Genomic DNA, 18,406 nt, shown 5'->3' with positions numbered 1-18,406 from the left:
CGATTTCTAAGCTGCTCTTTGGTGGACGTGGAAAACTCTATTGCCTTCATTAGAGCACATTCTTCCCTAGAGTTGGTCCCTCTACCCACCTGGGGTGCTGTGAGGCTGCCCTCTAAAAAGAAAGCACCAACCCACCTAGAAAGATGTCAGCCAATTATGTATGCCCCCCCCCCCCCCCCAGTCACTAGTAAAAGCACTGAGGTAAGACTCAACCAGTGACCAAGGAGTGAACAGCTCCTGAACTATGGCATAGGTTTTCTCCTCTGACCTTCATATTGATTCATTTTCGTTCACTTTGACTTTTCGTTGTTCTCTAGTCTCTTGAGCATTTCTGTTGCTCTGTTGTCCCTGTGGTTGGCTCAGTATACTTGTCTTCACCAGGCCTTGTGTTGGAAGTTTAGAACACAAGTTTCTTCACCTGGACTTCCAGGTTCTCTGACTCAAGGTCGGGTTACTTGGCAGGTGATGACTAGTTAACTTAGCCATATCCAGTGTTACGGTTTTCACATCTCTTTCCAAATTCACATGATGGAAACTCAATTCACCATGCAATAGTGTTGGGAAGGCAGGAGTTTGACCCCATTTTGTCCTCTGGCCTCCTCTCGTGTGAGGCATAGGGATCCTTCGACCTTCAAGGGACTCTCTTGGAGGAAAAGTGCAGCCTCTTGCCAGACACCACATGTGCTGGCATCTTAATTCTGTTGTTTATAAATTATCCAGTTTCTACATTCTGTTATAATGGCACAAAATGGACTAAGACACTAGAGACGTTTATGGGGAATTTCCAGGGGATGCAGTTGAGCAGGGAGGGGTGAAAGTATCCAATACTGAAGGCACACAGTAAAAAGCTGGCTTCCAACATGTGACTCTTAAAGCATCTGGAGAGTGGTATAGCACAGCTAGCAAGAGAAGGTGAAGCTGCCAGTGTGTCAACAATATCCACTGGTGAGGACCATATTTTTCTTTTCTTTGCTGGTCCTGGGGCTTGAACCCTGGGCCTGGGAGCTGTCCCTTAGCTCCAGACTAGTGTGCTACAAGTTGAGCCACAGCACCACTTCTGGCTTTTTCTGAATAGTTTATTGGAGATAAGAGTCTCATGGACTTTCCTGCCTGAGCAGGCTTCAAACCATGATCCTCAGATCTCAGCCTCCTGAGTAGCTCAGATTACAGGTGTGAGCCACTGGAATCTGGCAGGACCACTATTTTCTGAACCCCAAACTGGGATCCATGGCCTGACAAACTCTAGAGTAGCCAAGTCTTTGAAAATCCTGAAATGTCCAGGATGTTTGCTGCCAGCATCATGGGATTTTCCCACTGTATGTACAGCATTGAAAATCAGTAAAGAGTTAGGTAAGAAAGAGGCTCTAGCCTGTCCTTATGGGAGTTACACTATCCTAGGGAAATGAGTCAGACATAAGAACATATCAACTAAATACAAATGCCAGAGGCACACACATCTTTTTTTTTTTTTCAAATTTTTTATTGTGATTAAGTGGTTACATAATTTCCCAAATTTCACAGTATTGTGGGATAGTGAAGCTTAGTTAAAGTCACAAACACATTCTAACTTTCATGGAGCAAATTGTCTATCATGGTCTATAACATTTATGAGTTCTATGAGCTTTGCGATACAGTTATTTCTTCCACATTGGGTGATAGGTACATTTCTTTTGTTTTGCATAGCATCAGCTGTTCCCTTTTTCCCATCGCTGCCATTGAGTTGCTTAGTTCATTTTGGTCAATGTCCAGTGCAGCTGATGGGTCCCGCTGTTGTATGTTTTTCCCTGATTCCCTCTAGTTCCACACACATCTTTTTGATAACTAAGTATTTAATACCTACTGAGCTGAATACTAGGTGCTGGCAACCTCCTTAAGTTTTTCAGTGGATTAACTTATTTAATCCTCACGTTGGTTCCTATGAGGTGGTTATTGTTACTATTACCATTCCTGTTGTCCACATTTTATTGCCAAGGAAACTGAGGCACAGTGAAACATCATATAGCTGCTAGTGGCAAGGCTAGGACACACCTACATGGCATGGTGGCAGGGCAGTGCTCTGGGCCAGTTTCATACCACCTTTCTTGTCTAGTTCCATCTGTTCCTAAGCTGATGTAATGCAAAGAAGAGGGGACAGGGCAGGATAAAGGTCCTCAGATGACTGGAGTTAGGCAAGCGTGGCTAGAAAACCATCCCTGGGTACTTAGTCCTTAGTGATCTCTTCCTTTTATAAGCTTTGTGCCAGAAGTAGAGCATTTTGGATTCTTCCCCAGGACTGTCCTCCTCTCACTCAGGATCTCACCTTCTTGAAGGTAGAGAACATCCTTTATGCACAACAGTGTGAAGGTTGCTGGACTCCTAGAGACAAGCGGCCCTGTATGGAGAGGTCAGTGAAACGACAGTGTGTGACTGGGAAGTGCAGGAGACACGCCGCTTTGGCTTCAGGGCCATGTCTTCTATGCTGTGTTTTTGCAATTAGAAGGACTATTTTACTTCATAAAAATGGACAACAATGTCTTTTAAACAAGGGAGACAGTGAATCTACTTTTGAAAAGGCATCTTAACACAAGTCTGAAGGAATTGCTTTGGAAAGCAATGTTCTAACCCTTAAATAGCTTAGATTTCCTCACTTACAGTGAGTAACACCTTAACTCCAGCAAGAACATGCTGTGCATTAGCTTTTAGGAGCCTAGGTGAGGAGTGTTCTCAGTGTGAGTGCTAGAGATGAGTTCTGTCTGTTTTGGCCTCCTGGCTCCTCACACAGCATGCTAACCTGGTATCTCCTGCTTCGGGGCCTGGTCTCATTCTTCATGGGGCTAACTGTAAGTTGCAGCTGTCTATGGGAGGCTGCTGTCCTCCCTCAGAGGGAGCTGTGTTTGGAGCCACATTTCAGCTAGTGGGGACTATGGTTCAATTAAATAGTGTTCTGGCTTTGATCGTTCTACTCTGTGACCTTAGGCAAGACATTTCCCATGATGCGATGCCTCAGTTTCTCTGTCATTAAAGGCCTACCAATATGGCTGTGGTTGTCATCAACTTACTGCTATATGTTAGTTCCAAAGTCTTGTTGTATACCTGCAAAGCATGGGAGACTATTTTAGGGATGGGAACTAAGCAGTGAGTGAGAGAAAAAAACCTCTCAAAGAGCTTCTATCTGCATTCACTTGTGCTTCAGTGCAGGGCACACAGAGATGGCTTACGAGTTCTCCTCACCGCTCGATGGGCAGTTCATCGCCTCCCTTGAAGCAGAGGGAGTTCACACAGGGTCTTGGTTTCAATGACTCTAACTGGGTTCTATACAGCCTTTCTCAGTGCTGTTGGGGCTGAATCAACATTTAGGTAGGATTTTTCACCAGATAGGTTCCCTTCTAATTTGATGATTCTTTAGTTTGAGATGGAGACATGGGGACAGAAATTTATGAGGTTTTCAAGAAGTCAGTGCATGGTGTCTTTGGGCACTGTAAACCAGTGGAAGGCTCTTCTATGAAGGGTACTTTGAGCAACAGAAAAAGTATTCGCTTCAGATGAGCTAGAAACCTTGGGTGGCATAGAAGAATCACAGCACTTTCCATCCAGCAGCTAGCAACCTGGGAAAACATTTTCATCCTTCACAAAGCTATATGTTTAACTCCTGGAGTATGGAATAGATCTAATTCAAACACTTCAAAAATTCACTATTAAGTCATTTTGATTTGTGATTATCATCAAGGATTGATGAGGAAGTAATTAATTAAAAAGTGACCACTTCAGAACACTGTCTTATTCTTTAAAGAGGTAATATCTTTAGTTTTAATAATTGAGCATACTGTTTTCGTTTTTTGAAGAAAACTATCAATCTGAGGAAATATCTCTGTTGGTCACTCAGGCCCTCTAGAATACCTGGCTGGCTGGACCATTCTTGGTTTATACCTGTGTATTCTAAGAGCTGGTAAAACTGTTAGAAAAAGCTGAGCTTGATGTATGTCTTTACAAAGTATTCTTTCTACTTAATTTTGGTAATAGTGACAAAGCAGTTAACATCACAGCAAACTGGAAAGGATAGCTTACCACCCAGCACACATTCTAGACACAGTTATTTCAAAGATAAATGGCATCTACTCTATCATTCCCAAAAGTATGCTTATAGTTCTCGAAAAGATTTTTATTCCAAGCAAGCTCACTTTTCTACTTAGCTCTGATGCAGAATTTATAATGCTTTGTAGAGTACGTCATATGAGCAATTTCAGTGTGCTTTAGTGGGAGTGATCTCCTGAAAATTCACCCCTCAAATAAGTCCTAATGGCTCAGAGAACAGTAGTAGCTTAAGTGGATCTATTTAAAAAGGCTGAGTGGGTCAGTGATGGGGTTGGAGATATCATTTCAACTCTCTCCTCAGTTACTGATCAAAATACATTGCCAGTCCAGTTTGGTCATTAAACTCACACACACACACACACACACACACACACACACACACACACACACACACACACACACACACACACACACACACACACACACACACCTTTATGTCATTGCTTGTGGCAAGAACTTGTTTTGTTCTGACACAGCAAAGGTGTTGGGCCATTTTCATTGCTTTCCTTAGAATCGGGATTGTATGCAGAGCACGGAGTACTCAAATTCCTCTTATAGGAAAATTTATCAGTGCAGAGTGTTAGGAAACATTTCTTTCTGTCAATATTCATAGAAGGAAGCCCTCTATATGTTGTTTTCATGGGAAAATGTGCTATGTTACATTCCCTGGTTTGTTTTTTAACTTTTAGCAGAGGGATACCCTCTTTCAATAATTATCAACTGATTTTTATGGGCAGTCAGAGTAATGCAATATGCTACTATCGAGCTGTGAGATCTAGGATAATTCATGTATTTTTTCCTTAGGGACTAAGTCTTTCCAGGAGTGAGGTGAAAGGGATGGCTAGACTTGGTTTAGGATCTTTTCGGGTGTAAGGAGCTATGGCTGTGATTTAGTACTATCCATGGTAAGAAGATAACTTTTACAGCCTATAGTATTTCTATTTTTAGGGAAAAAATACCATTTTCATTAAAGCAGCTTAAAACTTCAACCTTTTCCCATCATTTAGGGGAAATCTTTAACAGGATAGGAAAAAAAAAGAGAAATAACCTATAATATGCACCCAATGTAAAGATTCTGAGAGTATGCAAGGAGAGGCATATATGGGCTTATGTACATGCCCCCATTTTTCTCCAAAGTCTCAGGTACAGATGCTTCCATTGTTCTGCATATACATCTCCAGGGGTCAGTGAGGCTCTGGATGGCATTTCAGACATGCTTTCTAAGACTCTTGAGAATACAAATGTATAGAAAGAGTCATTCCTATTTTTGCAGAGCTACAATAAACTGGAGAGCCATCCAACAGTGAATGAAGGTGTCCATTGGATTAAAAAAATGTCTTACACCTAGACCTTTAGACTATATTGTAATCGAAGAGGAGTCTGGAAAGGCAGGCTTAAAATTAACAAACACTCAATATTTTCAATGCAGCAAGGACCAAGCTGGACTGCATTCTGACAGAAAGGAATCCTTATATTAACGTCAACATTAAACAAGTCAGCTGAGGAACTTAATAGGCAGGTTTTCCCCTATACCTGTGGTTAAATATTCTAATATTTTGATGTTTGTCAACAGCATCTTTTTGCAGGTGTGACTGTACCTCGATTTTTTTCCTTCTGTTTATTTCGAAGTTGACATTTTACAAGTTATTCAGGAACTGTTGAACCATGAAACTATTTTTCATTGTCAAAAATGCTGAATGGTGAAGTAATGACTAGCTTTCACAGTTCACCTCTTTATTTTATAATCTAGTTGAGCTAGTAAATTTGGATGTGAAGTACGAGACAGTTGCTTCTTGGAAATAAGTTATTTTCTACTGCCCACAGGCTTATGAATGTTTGAATGTAAATACATGAATATATGAGGGATTTAAGAACATAAACATATCACCGTTTGTTGTAATCAGATGCATTCTACTTGAAGCACAATGTGGGTTTGGAATAGGTTTGTGAATAGAGCTTGTTTTCATGTAAATGGGATCAAGCAGTAGCACTGGTTAGCTATTCAGGGAATCAGACAATGCCACCCTTGCTGGAAATGCTTCAATAAGAATTTAATCCATGTACCTAATATTTGAACTCCAACTCTTGCTTCATATTCCTGAGGCCTAATCCAGATCTCATTGACTGACAATGAGTAAAGGAGAGTGTGAGACTTAGCGTGATCTATTTATGTGTGGTACTGGCATTTCAAGTTTCATCTTGGAGGTAGCATTCTATAAAGAGCTTTCTTTCCCCTCCTCTATGACTGTTCTAAAAAAAAATGCAGCATGGCCTTCCTGCCCCTAGAAGCAGGAACCATTGGATAACTCCTATAGAGCAACACCAAATCAACAGGACAAAAAGAACACACCGAGTTCTGTGCTTCACTGCTATATGTCCAGTATGCATATTATAAACATCACTCTACTCTCTAAGTTTCTAAGCAGCTTACCCTTCTCTGTGGATATGAAGAGAGACCATTACCGAAGCATTTCTTTTGGAAATAATATCGGCATTGCAGTGAGAGTAGCTTAATGTTTCACATTTACAAATGGGAAATTACAAACGGGCTGACATTCTGGCACTTACAACACCAGGGGGAAAAAAAAAACCTTAACAACAATTCATGCATAGAAAAGCCATTTATAAAATGAAGCTCAGTGTATTTAGTTCATTTGAATTCATAAAATTTCACATATACTAGATGTGTGTATGCATACCTATAACACTGCATTATGTTATATATTTGCAACGAAAACCTTAGATGAAACATGCATTATGTTTATCAGTTATACAAGGCCCTGTTGTCAGCGAGGGAAAAAGATGATTTTTCAAACATGTTGTGCAGCTATTTTTAATCTGAGAACATTAATCAGAAAAGAGCTTAAATCTTACTTCCTCTGCTTGTCTCTCTGATACAAATAGGATGACATGGTGTGAGTGGCCATAACACAAGGTATGACACAGCCAGGTCGTTTTGATATTTACATGAAGGGCAAATTTAATTGTAAATCTCTTGGTTGGACCTGCCTTTTGCCACATCATCAGAGCCCATCGACTGTGACCCTAGTTAAAACCTTCAAGAAGACACTGCTCCCTTCCCTCTTGCTGCTGCTCTCTGATCTGACTCCCATGCTTAATCTGATCTAATCCAGACAGCATTATCTTCATCTGTGCAATGAAACCTGGAGGATCCTTTCTCAAATTTAGTGAGGAAAGGCATTTACTAAATTACTTGCACAAATCACATGAGATTTTAGCTCCTTATTTTTCATTGGAAGAGAGATGTAGCAGCAAGGTGTATTATCAATGATTACTCAGGAATCTAGGTTTCTCCCATTTTTAGAATAAGGTTTTTGGAAATGGGGCGTCCCAAGAAACTAAAGGGACCATGAAAACCTCAAAAATCCAAACTCAAAACAGAACAAAATATTCATTGTTCATGGAGAAGTAGTTTGTGGGAGAAAGAAACAAAACAAAAACAAACCAAATCCCACTGATTTTGGTAGGGAAGTTATAGATTAAAAATCACATTCAAATAATGATAATTAGAAAATTACTTCCTGAAAATTTCATTCAATTTTCCTCTAGGCAGTCTTCTCTGGATTCTTGATCTTATGAATGGGCTTATCAAAATAACAGAATTTTGGAATCTGGACTTGCGGGTATTTTCAAATCTAAAGTGTCATATTAATTATCATGATAAAACTACAAGGAAGATCTTACTCTTGACAGGGCTAATGCTTGTGTTGTCCATATTTCATATGCTGAAATAATTATTACTCAAACTGCATGAAATACATGAGATTAGTTGAAATAATTATTAAAATCGGATTCATGTTTATCTTGAAACTTAGGATGAGACTTTCAGTAACAAATAAGTAGATTGGGCTAACAAGAAAGACAAAATGTCTAATGTACATATATTTTTAAAAAGCAGGTGCCTGACAAAGATTTGAATGCTTTTATTTACATAAGAATAAAATGTAATTTTTTTTTTATAATTTTTGTATTGTGTATAGTTAAATATCATAGTGAGTGCACTGAAATCATTAGATAGCAAATACACACTTTAAGAAAGGCTATTTCCCAAAAGGTATTCCACAGATGATCTTTATTTTCTGGAGAGTAACGTGTGTGTACATGTATATATTGCCTTATATCAATAGTCCGATCTCTCCTAAGAAGTAAGCTAATTGAGCCGTTTGTGTTGATAAACTCCTTTTTCTCCAGACTATTCCTCTCCGAGCCATAATTATTTGCAATTTGCCTAAGTCGTCCATTTACTGATACGTCAAGCATGAAACAGAGGCAATTCCAGAAAATGGAAATGCTTCTCAAAATCAATCTTTGGGAAATAATGTGGTAGAAGTTACTGTGTGATAGAAGACTACCTTATAACTGTCACATGGAGATGAATATTAATTTGTTGAGGTTAAGGTGGCTTTGTGCTTCATTTGTTGACTTTGCTTAGCCGTTGTCAGCAAAGCAGCACAGCCCAATGACTCTAGCAAAGCTATTTTTTTTTCTAACAGGAGTTTTATGATTTTTATATACTTACCAGTCAGCACACATAACAATGTCAAAATGTCCTTCCAGTTGAGAGACATCTGTCTCATTATCCCATCGTAAAACGCTTGAGGAGAAAAAGATTCAAAAAAATTATACTTAGGCTTTTTTTTTAACTTTTGATTTTTGAGCTATTAACATTATTTTTGTGGCATTTGAAATTATTTAAAAGGCATATACAAATTTTATTTCAAAAGATATAATAAAAATAGGATGTAACTGTCTTCTACATTTTATTTACTCCAACTCCACAAGAGGAAGAATTCTTTATTTAAGTATAATAGTTAAGTTTTTGCTAGTTTCAATAGGTTTTGTAGACAAACTAAGGGAGAAAGAGCTTAGTGCACTATAGTCATTAGAATGAGTCTAGATCTTTAACATGAATGAGGCACATACTGAAACTGAAGTACTTCCCATCTGATTGGAATACTAATTTATAAAAATAAATGATATAAACAGTGTATAACTACCCCCACCTGGCATGTCAGCTGCATTTCTTATTGCTAAAATGAACAATTTGGAAAGTTGGAAGAAAACAATACACAACTTCCACTTAGTAGATCTCAGTTTGTAAGCATACTTTGAAATTCTCCTATAGTCACAATCTTCAAATCAAAGAAGAAACTGGTTTAAACTTCATATTACTAACAATAATTAATATGAATTTGAAAACTATACTTATGCTTCTGAAGCCAACCAGAGGTTTTCTGTGACTCTCAGAAGATAACTGTGATGATCAACAATTTGCTATTTTGGAATATTTTAATCACTTTTTCTATCACACTAAAACTGTGATTTGTATTACTATTTCTTTTCAAAATAAAATTATGTTTCCTTTTTCTATTTTAGAGCTAGATTGAGTGATCATATCCTACCTTGTTCAGTTATAGTTGCATATTTTGGTGAGGTTTTTATTTCTTCTATGTCTTTCTTTGATAGCTATCACACATTTGAATGTAAAAATAAGACAACTATATTAACAACAAAAAAAGGGCTTTTCATATATATTGGTCACATCAATGCCAATGAGTTTCTTAAAAAGATTTAACACAAAAACACCTACATGGGTTGAGGTTTAGTTATTGTCTCTGTCTCTCCTGACTCGTAGTTACTAAATACCTACTGGCCACTGCATCAGGCCCTGTGCTGTGTGTCCAGGTCCATCTTCATAGAGGAAGTTAGTAAGCCATAGAGACACAGATGAGGAGTACCCAGGAAGGTTTTCCAGAAGAGGGCTACTTCAGTGTTCACAGATTATTCACAGAGACAAGCTTTATTAACTTAATGGCCCAGACCCATTGGAGAGCCAAGAAACAAAGGAACCCAGGATATCTCTGAGAGGTGAATGCTTATGTTGGTTTTGGTTCATCAGAATCTCAAGGGAGAGGAGGAAACAACTAACATGACTTTTCTGGATAGGCTGAGGATTCTGATCCTTCTGGGACTTGGGTTTATAGGGGAAAGTAAACCTGTCAGCCCTTGTCAGAGACCTGAGTGTCCTTGAGAGCTTCTACACGAACAAGGATTTAAAATACAGATCTAGTAGCAGAGAATGGTGGCACATACCTATAATTACAGCACTTGGGAGCCTTAGCAAGAAGGATCAGAAATTCAAGGCCAACCTCCTAGACTGCATAGAGAGATCATATCTCTCAACAATACCCTCCTCCAGCATATGTATGTGTGTGTGTGTATATATATATATATATATACTATATCCAGTATAGTCTATTATATATAGTATGTTATAATATATACTATATAATATACTTTGCTATACAGATCATTTTAAAATTTTATTAGTTATTTATTTTTCTGGTCCTAGGGCTTGATATCAGAGGGTTTAGGCTCTATCCCTGAGCCTCTCTGTGCTCAAGGCTAGCACTCTACCAGGAGCCACACAACCACTTTCAGCCTTTTCTATTTATGTGTACTGAGGAATTGAACCTAGGGCTTCATGCTAGGCAAGCACTCTACCACTAAGCCACATTCCCAACCCCACTATATACTACATATGCAGTATATATACTATGTAGTATATATATATATTGTCTACTGTGTCAGGCCCTGTGCTGTGTCTCTATGGCTTATTTTATATATATATATATATATATATATATAGTATCTGTATTATATACACATAAATTATATATATTGTATATATACTATATAATATATATTTAATATATGTGTATATGTACATATATGTATGCACTGGAGATTTTTAGATAGATCATAAAAGTGATATATGTACCACACACATTTTGAGAAGAAAGAGAAAAAAATTCCTTATTACCTTTCTGCTTTGTGTACTGCTCTGGAATGGTTCCTTTCTTCACTAAGAGGAAAAGCTCAAGTCTTTACAATAACCCATAAGACTGCCATCTGGCCTGCTTAGAACTGTGACCACATCGTTTATTATTCTATCACTTGTGTGCTCTGCTCTAGTGATACTGGCCTAAGGTTTTCACTATGCTGCTTACTCTGCCTAAATATTACTCTTCCAGATGGCTTACTCCCTTCAACAGCTTCAAGTCTTTGAATGTCTTGCCTCTTCAGGGTGGCCTTCTGTTACTACCATTTCATTTTCTTTATGGTTCTTTTGTGGTACTGGGGTTTGAATCGCAGCCTAGTTCTCTAAGGCTCAGTAGTTCTGTCACTTGAGCCATGCCCCTTGCCCCTATCTTTTTCAAAAGTGTATTTGATTTCCAATCTAGCACTTTTTGCTGGATCAGCACTAAAAGTTCCCTATCTTGTTCTGAACTGTTATTGTATTATTTATTGTTGCATTATTTTATTGTACTAGATAACTAAATTACTGTTTGTTTATCTTCCCTTGCTCGAATATAAGCACCATGGAGATGAAAATTTAATTTTGGGGAGGAGGAAGATAGTATTTCCTTTACCTAGAACAGTCCCTGACACATGAAGGTTATTCAGTATATTATTTGAATGACTTGTGTGTGATTGTATCTAGCACCATGTCCAGCACACAGAGGAAGTCAATATCTAGTGGGAACTACATACAATAGAAAAAGTATTGCATTTGATTTTTTAAATTTTACAAATATATACTTTTGCACATATTATATTTGTCTAATAAAGGAATTTTCTATTTCTTATTAAAATTAGTCAATCCATCATATATAAAATAATAGGTCAAGATTGTCTTGATCTAAAGTTGTGGTCGCAGTTATAGAAGTGGTTCAAACAAGTTATTAATTTGTTAATCTATTTATTTATTGGCCAGTTCTGCGTTTGAATTCAGGGCCTAGAGCTCACTCCAGCTTGCTTCTTTGGCTATACTGTACCACTAATGCCATGACTCCAGCCCAACTTTTTTTCTGGTTATTTTTTTTGGAATCTTGCAGATTTTTCTGCCTGGACCAGCTTTGAACTATAACCTTTTGGATATTTGCCTCTTGAGATATTCTGATGCCCATCTACAAGAGCTTCTTTTAGGAAACTATGATATGGGTCAAGTGGGGCTAAACACTTTTAATTCCCTCTACTCAGGAGGTAGAGGTTGGAGTATTTTGGTTCAAGGTTGTCCTGGGCAAAAGCACAAGAACCTATTTAAAAAACAAGGGGGGCTGGAAATGTGGCTCAGTGGTAGAGTGCTTGCCTTGCATGTATGAGGCCCTGGGTTTGATTTCTCAGCACCTCATAAGCAGAAAAAGCTGGAAGTGGTGCTTTGGCTCAAGTGGTAGAGCGCTAGCCTTGAGCTGAAGAGCTGAGGGTCAGTGCCTAGGCCCAGAGTTCAGGCCCCATAACTGACAAAAAACAAAACAAAACAAGGGGTTGGGGGTCTGGCTCAAGGGTGTAGTGCTTACCTATCTAGTTCAAGGCTCCGCCTTTCAACTCTAGTAGCACTGAATAAGTAAATAAATCAGTAACAATTGGATGTGAATTACATCTCAATAAAGCTATTTTTTAAAATCTCAGATAATATATTACTAGAATGCAGTAGAATTTAAAAAGAATTAAGACACTATGACTAAGTGAATAAACAAAATGCTTCTGAAAATGTGTCCTATTAATATACTGGCATGTGTATAATACACACACACACACACACACACACACACACACACACACACACACACACAGATGTAGTTCATTGCAGTTTTTTTTTTTTTTTTTTTTTTGGTGCTGTACTGGGGCTGGGGCTTGAACTCAGGGCCCCGGCTCTGTTCCTTAGCTTTTTCACTCAAGGCTGGTGGTTTACCACTTGTGCCACAGCTCTGCTTTTGGCTTTTTTCTGGTTAACTTGAGATAAGAATCTCACATACTTTCTTTTGGACTGGCTTCAAATTGTGATCTTCAGATCTTACCCTCTAAGTAGCTAGGATTACAGGCAGGAGCTACTAGTTCCTGGTTTATTCCAGCATTTTTGTAACAAAATACTAAAAATTGATTAATGCTTATTAATAAGATAAAATAAATTCATATTTCACAATGGATTATGATGTGGGATTTCTTTAAAAATGTTTTAAAGATATATCCTGTCCCTTTTTACCTGAACTCCTTTGAAAATAAGGACATGTTTATTGGTATGTAACTTCTGTGAATACAAAATTCTGGAGAGGAGGGAAGATTTGTCTTGAAAATCAGGCAGTGTTTTAACAGAGAGTTCAACAGTCTTGAGATTTTGATCTTGGTAAACAGATCAAACAGATGAGAAAATCCAAAGAAACAACTTTTTTTAAGAGCAAAGGTCTTAGCCAGTTGTTGGGGCCTCACACTGTAATCTGGCTACTCACGAGACTGAGATCTGACGATCACATTTTGAAACCAATCTGAGCAGGAAAGTCTCTGAAACTCTTATCTTCAATTAACCAGTTAAACAAACAAACAAACAGAAAACAGGCGGAATGCCAAGGGCTGGGAGCTCATGTCTATAATCCTAGCTACTCAGGGCTGAGATTTGAGGATATGGGTTCAAAGCCAGTCAGACAGGAAAGTCAATGAGACTCTTATCTCCAATAATTACTAAAAAGGCAGAGGTAGAACTGTGGCTCAAGTGGAAGAGTGCTAGCCTTGAGGAAAACGAAGTCCAGGGAAAACTCCTAGGCTCTGAATTCCAGCCTGAGGACTGGCACAAAAACAAAAACAAAAAAGCCACAAGTCATGCTGTGGCTCAAGTGGTAGCATGCTAGACTTGAGCAAAGAAGCTCAAAGACAGCTTCCAGGCCCTGAGTTCAAGTCTCAGGACTGTCAAGCGGGTGTGCGTGTGCGTGCGTGCGCACACACCCCCACACCCCCACACACAAATCTTAATTATTAATTCACTGCAGTTTATGAGAGCTACTAGCCAGATACTCACTGGTGGTTCATGGACACAATCCTAGCTACTAGGAGGGTGGATATGGAGGACTGTAATTCAAAGCCAATCCCTAGACAAAAAAGTCAGTAAGACTCTATGTCCAGTTAACTAGAAAAATGCTGGACTGAACTGTGGCTCAAGTGGCAGAGTCCCAGCTGTGTGCCAGAAAACCAAGCAAGAAGAAAGGTTCTGAGTTTAAACCATAATGCTAACACATATACACAAGCCCCTAAAATAGTGCCTCTGGAATCTGAAATCTATCACATTTCAATAGAAAAAGGCAGATGGAAATGGTTTCTTTAGTGCAAAGCTCTAAACAGTAAGGACATCATCCCTTCTACAAACTTGTAATGGAAATCAACAATGTTACCTTAGGAAGTACACATAGTAATTTCATTTTCTCATCTACAGGATAGTGACAGAAGGAAATGGGACCCTAGTGTCATCTCTAGAATTCTCTACAGTTCTTGAGGTTCTGTGACCATAATTCTAGCAAAACTCACTAACAGGTATATTTTATCAGAGTATTTCTGAAGGAGTCCTCAGCTCCCTTATCTCAGTTACCTTCTACTAACCTTCCTCTTCAGTCTGACAAAGAGCAGATAAACGCCTACTCACACTGTCAGTTTGTCTACAGACACCGCGTGCGCATGCCTGAGAAGACAGTCTTGAAATGGAAGTCGATATCTGATATAGAAACTGATGTCTAACTCTTTAGAGCTTGACTTTCCTCCAGTAAAAACTGTTCCATCACTTCTTGGCCTTTTGCTAAGATCAAATGTAAAAATTGTTGTTCCACAAGCTTTATGGATTCACGTCTTTCAAATATGCTCCAAATATAAATCCTGAAAGCTTTTGATACACCAGAGATCAAGTATACTTCAGGGAATACAAAAATATATTAAGCAGAATCTTTGCCTTCACAAAATTATCTCTCTCCCTAGGATGTCAACTACAAGAATGCATAGGCTTTCTCAGGCTTTTTCACCACAATCTTATTCTCCAGCACCTAGCTCAAAACTTGGAAACAGAAGATGATCAGAATATTTGTCAACAAATGAATAAATGAATTAACATAGAAATAAAGTCAACACATGGACTAGTAAGAGGTTATTCCTCATGAAACAGTGGTAATATTCTAAGTCCAAAGAAAGTTACTAGAAAGAAAATATCAGGGTGGGCTGAATACTCTGGAAAGGCAGGGGGAATGTTGTAATTAACTTATTCTAGAAGGAAGTCTTAGATAGACAAAGTGGAGAGACAAGAATGACAAAGACCATAGATGGGAAAGGCCAAATGTGTTGGTACTAGAGTGAAGGGTGGTATGGTTTGGGTAAGTGTCTCATAGGCCTATGTGTTAAAGGCTTGGTCCCCAGAGTTGTGGGAGATGGTAGAATCTTTGGGAGTGGGGCATAGTGGGAGGTTTTAAGGCCATTGGGGCTATGGCCTTGAAAGGGATTGTGAGATACCAGCACTTTAAATTTAATCTGGTTTTTATTTTTGTTTCTTGGCCACAAGGCAAACAGTTTGTGCTGATACAGTCTCTCCACCATTGTTATCTGGCATACTCAGCAGAGGCTCAAAGCAACATGTTTCCTTAGTCCTGGACTGAAATCTCCAAAAACATGATGCAACACATTCCTTTCTCTTTATATTTTTCAGGCATTTTGTTATCAAAAGGCTTGAGTGGAGGAGGCTTGGGGAATAGTGAAGGGCAGATGAGATGAAGAGAGTGAGAACATCCTCCAGAAGGCTTGGATAAAGCAGCAACTGAATCTCATGTGGTTGGGATACACATTTACAATCTATAAAGGAAACTGAGACTCAGAGAAGACCTCTTCCTCCCTCCCTTCCTCCCTCCCTCCCTTCCTTCCCTTTCTGCTTCCCTTCCTACCTTCCTCCCTCCTTCCTTCCTTGATTCTCTCTCTCCCTTTTTCCTTCCTTCTTCTCTCTTTCTCTCTGTCTGAGACTGGCACTTGAACCCAGTATCTGCCACTTTTGCTCATTGGCTAGTGCTCTCTCCAGCCCCTTCCTGGACTTGAAGGCCACCATTAAGGTAAAATCTTGGTCATAAAATAAGTTTACTAGTTAACTAAAATTTATGGTTTAGCAAAGAGCAGTAAGTCACAAGCTTAAATCCACTTGTAACTTTCACAGAAAGACAAACTGTTTTCTTCAGGGAAACTCATTTTTAATATCACAGCAGGGAAAATTTGATAGATCTTTAAAAATTGTAAATGTTAACTAACATTAATCAGAGAATGACGGCATTCACTAATTCTGGAAGACCTAGAAATACAGAGACGTCAGAGGCTCCAAATCATTCTTTGTTAGACAGTCACAGTTTAGATGACAGGTTCGGATAAACCCAACAATTGGAATGCTGTAAATATCCTTGCTCTTCCATTAATTTCTGGTTATATTTAGTAGTTCAGTTTCCTTTGTTCAAGAACTACTTTCTATAGTTCCAGATTTAGATTCCTAAAGGCAGAATGCCTTGGACATATTTGTAAATGAATGAATGACTACATGGAGGAATAAATGGTTAAACCAGCCAATGGCTATATTCAGAGCTGTGAGATATACAGAATGCTTCATAGACGTAGACCTTAGATCCAGCCAGGCTAAGCCTCCCTAGCTTTCAGCAATATATTTTTCCATGTTTAGCACATATTTAATAGTCTGGGATAAAAATGGGACAATAGGAATAAGAAGATTTGCTTTGATTTATAGGAGAGGAAAACTACTCTGGGCAAGGATGGTGGTATTTATAAGAAAGAGCAGGGTGGACTCACTTAAGCTAATGAAGCTTGAGTGTCAGAGCCCCTAGCTTGCAAAGGACTATTTCAATGGGCCCTAGTAATGGGCCATGCGTCCCTATGCTCTAATGTACAATCAAGTTCATCCTTCTAAAGAGGGGCCTCAAAATATGCTTTAAGCACCACACAATCTGAGTCTTCCTAGCCCTGGGTAAGTAGTAGGAAGAAGTCAGTGGGGAGAAGAAATGTTAATAGTTACTGTGGTAGTCAACTTTCTGTTACTGTGGCAAAAATCTGAGCTGCCTTATGTATGTCCAAAATCAATTTGTAAGGAGGAAAGTTTATTTTGGTTCAAAGTCTTGGTGTTTCAGTCTATCATCACTTGGCTGGCTCAATGCTGGGGGCTGTGGCAAGTCAGTAAACTATAGTGGGAGCACAGGGCAGCAGAATAGGCCAGGGCTCCAACATTCACTTAACAGGAAGGCCCAACTTCTTTCCATTTAAGCCCATGTCCTAAAGAGTGCACCATTTGCTAACAGTACCACAGGCTAGGAACCATATCTTTAGGGGGTCACATTTAAATCATAGTATTCATTACTAAGGACATTCATTACTTAGGTCTGAATTAGGTGTCTTGAGTATAGAGTATGTGAAAGTTTCTCATTCCTTTCTAAAAAAAAATGTTATTTCTTAGCCTCACAGTTCGCATATCATGACTTCCCTTTCAGCTTTTACATCTTCTTTGCAAATGAAGTCACAAGAGACATTCAGCTGTTACAAACTTCATGTCAAGCTTTGAAGTGCTTTTTAATAGCAGAAATATTTGGCTCACGTGTGGGCTTTGTAGCTATGGTAAATACTTCTTAGTTATCTGTAGCTACTGTTATTCCACACCTCCAATTTGGAAGAGAAATTCTGCATATGCATTGAGGCACTAAAAAAGAATATTGAACTATATCTTAGCTCTTTTGTGTTTGGGTTCCTTTTATTTCTTCTCTCATGGAACTAATACTTTCACTGCATTGTAATGGTTCTGGGTGGGGAAGCAGTGGCTAGAAGAGGAATGTCGATGACGGTTCTGGTTGGCTCTTTCCCTTGGCTGCTTGAAGGTTAAGTGGTCAAGTAGCACTTTAATAGAAGATCAAGGCATTTCAAGGACTGACTCATCCACCTGTGTTCTGGAAAGTGCTTTAGAAGACTCTGGACAAAATGGCTGCAATAGTTAAAAGAGAAAAAAACTGACCACAATGGTATAAAATAAAAATGAAAAAAAAAAACCAGCAATAACCTCTCACCCGAGAGGTTCCTGTATTTCTACTGAAATATAAGCTGTACATCTAACTACATATCAGAACAATCTATTTAGAAATAATACTTTTGAGAATAGGAAAAAAAAAAAACCAAGCAGAAACAAAGACCATGTAATTAAATCCTCTGTCCTGTGTTGAATATTTTGCTTCTTTATGTAAGTTAATTATTTTTTTTGAAGAGATGATAGGAAATATTACTGCTCTCTGTAAGTTAAACACTTGACATTTTTAGTCCTTAAAAAGCAACATTTGTGACGTCTAGATATGTTTATTAATTAGTGATTATTAACACCCAGTAAACAACATTATGTCTTGTAACAAACACAATCTCTCTTCACAGCATGAAACTGAAATCTATTATTCCCCCATTCCATATGCTGAAATACACTCAA

The 18,406-nt window shown here is 38.5% G+C and overlaps 1 protein-coding gene across 3 annotated transcripts in view; it reads right to left on the bottom strand.

Moving 5' to 3' along the window:
- Positions 1 to 18,406, bottom strand: part of Camkmt (calmodulin-lysine N-methyltransferase) — a 349,458-nt gene that overhangs the window by 16,792 nt on the left and 314,260 nt on the right. For all 3 annotated transcript variants that reach the window (XM_070025509.1, XM_070025510.1, XM_070025508.1), the window contains one exon: positions 8,612 to 8,686. In XM_070025509.1, coding sequence (XP_069881610.1) covers positions 8,612 to 8,686 — 75 coding nt within the window. The remainder of the gene's footprint in view (positions 1 to 8,611; positions 8,687 to 18,406) is intronic.

Source organism: Dipodomys merriami, unplaced genomic scaffold (assembly GCF_024711535.1).
Source record: "Dipodomys merriami isolate MVZ:Mamm:240054 unplaced genomic scaffold, mDipMer1.0.p SCAF_17, whole genome shotgun sequence".
Classification (NCBI taxonomy): domain Eukaryota; kingdom Metazoa; phylum Chordata; class Mammalia; order Rodentia; family Heteromyidae; genus Dipodomys; species Dipodomys merriami.
Note: the sequence above shows the minus strand (reverse complement) of the source record. Positions and strands in the feature narration are given on the sequence as shown.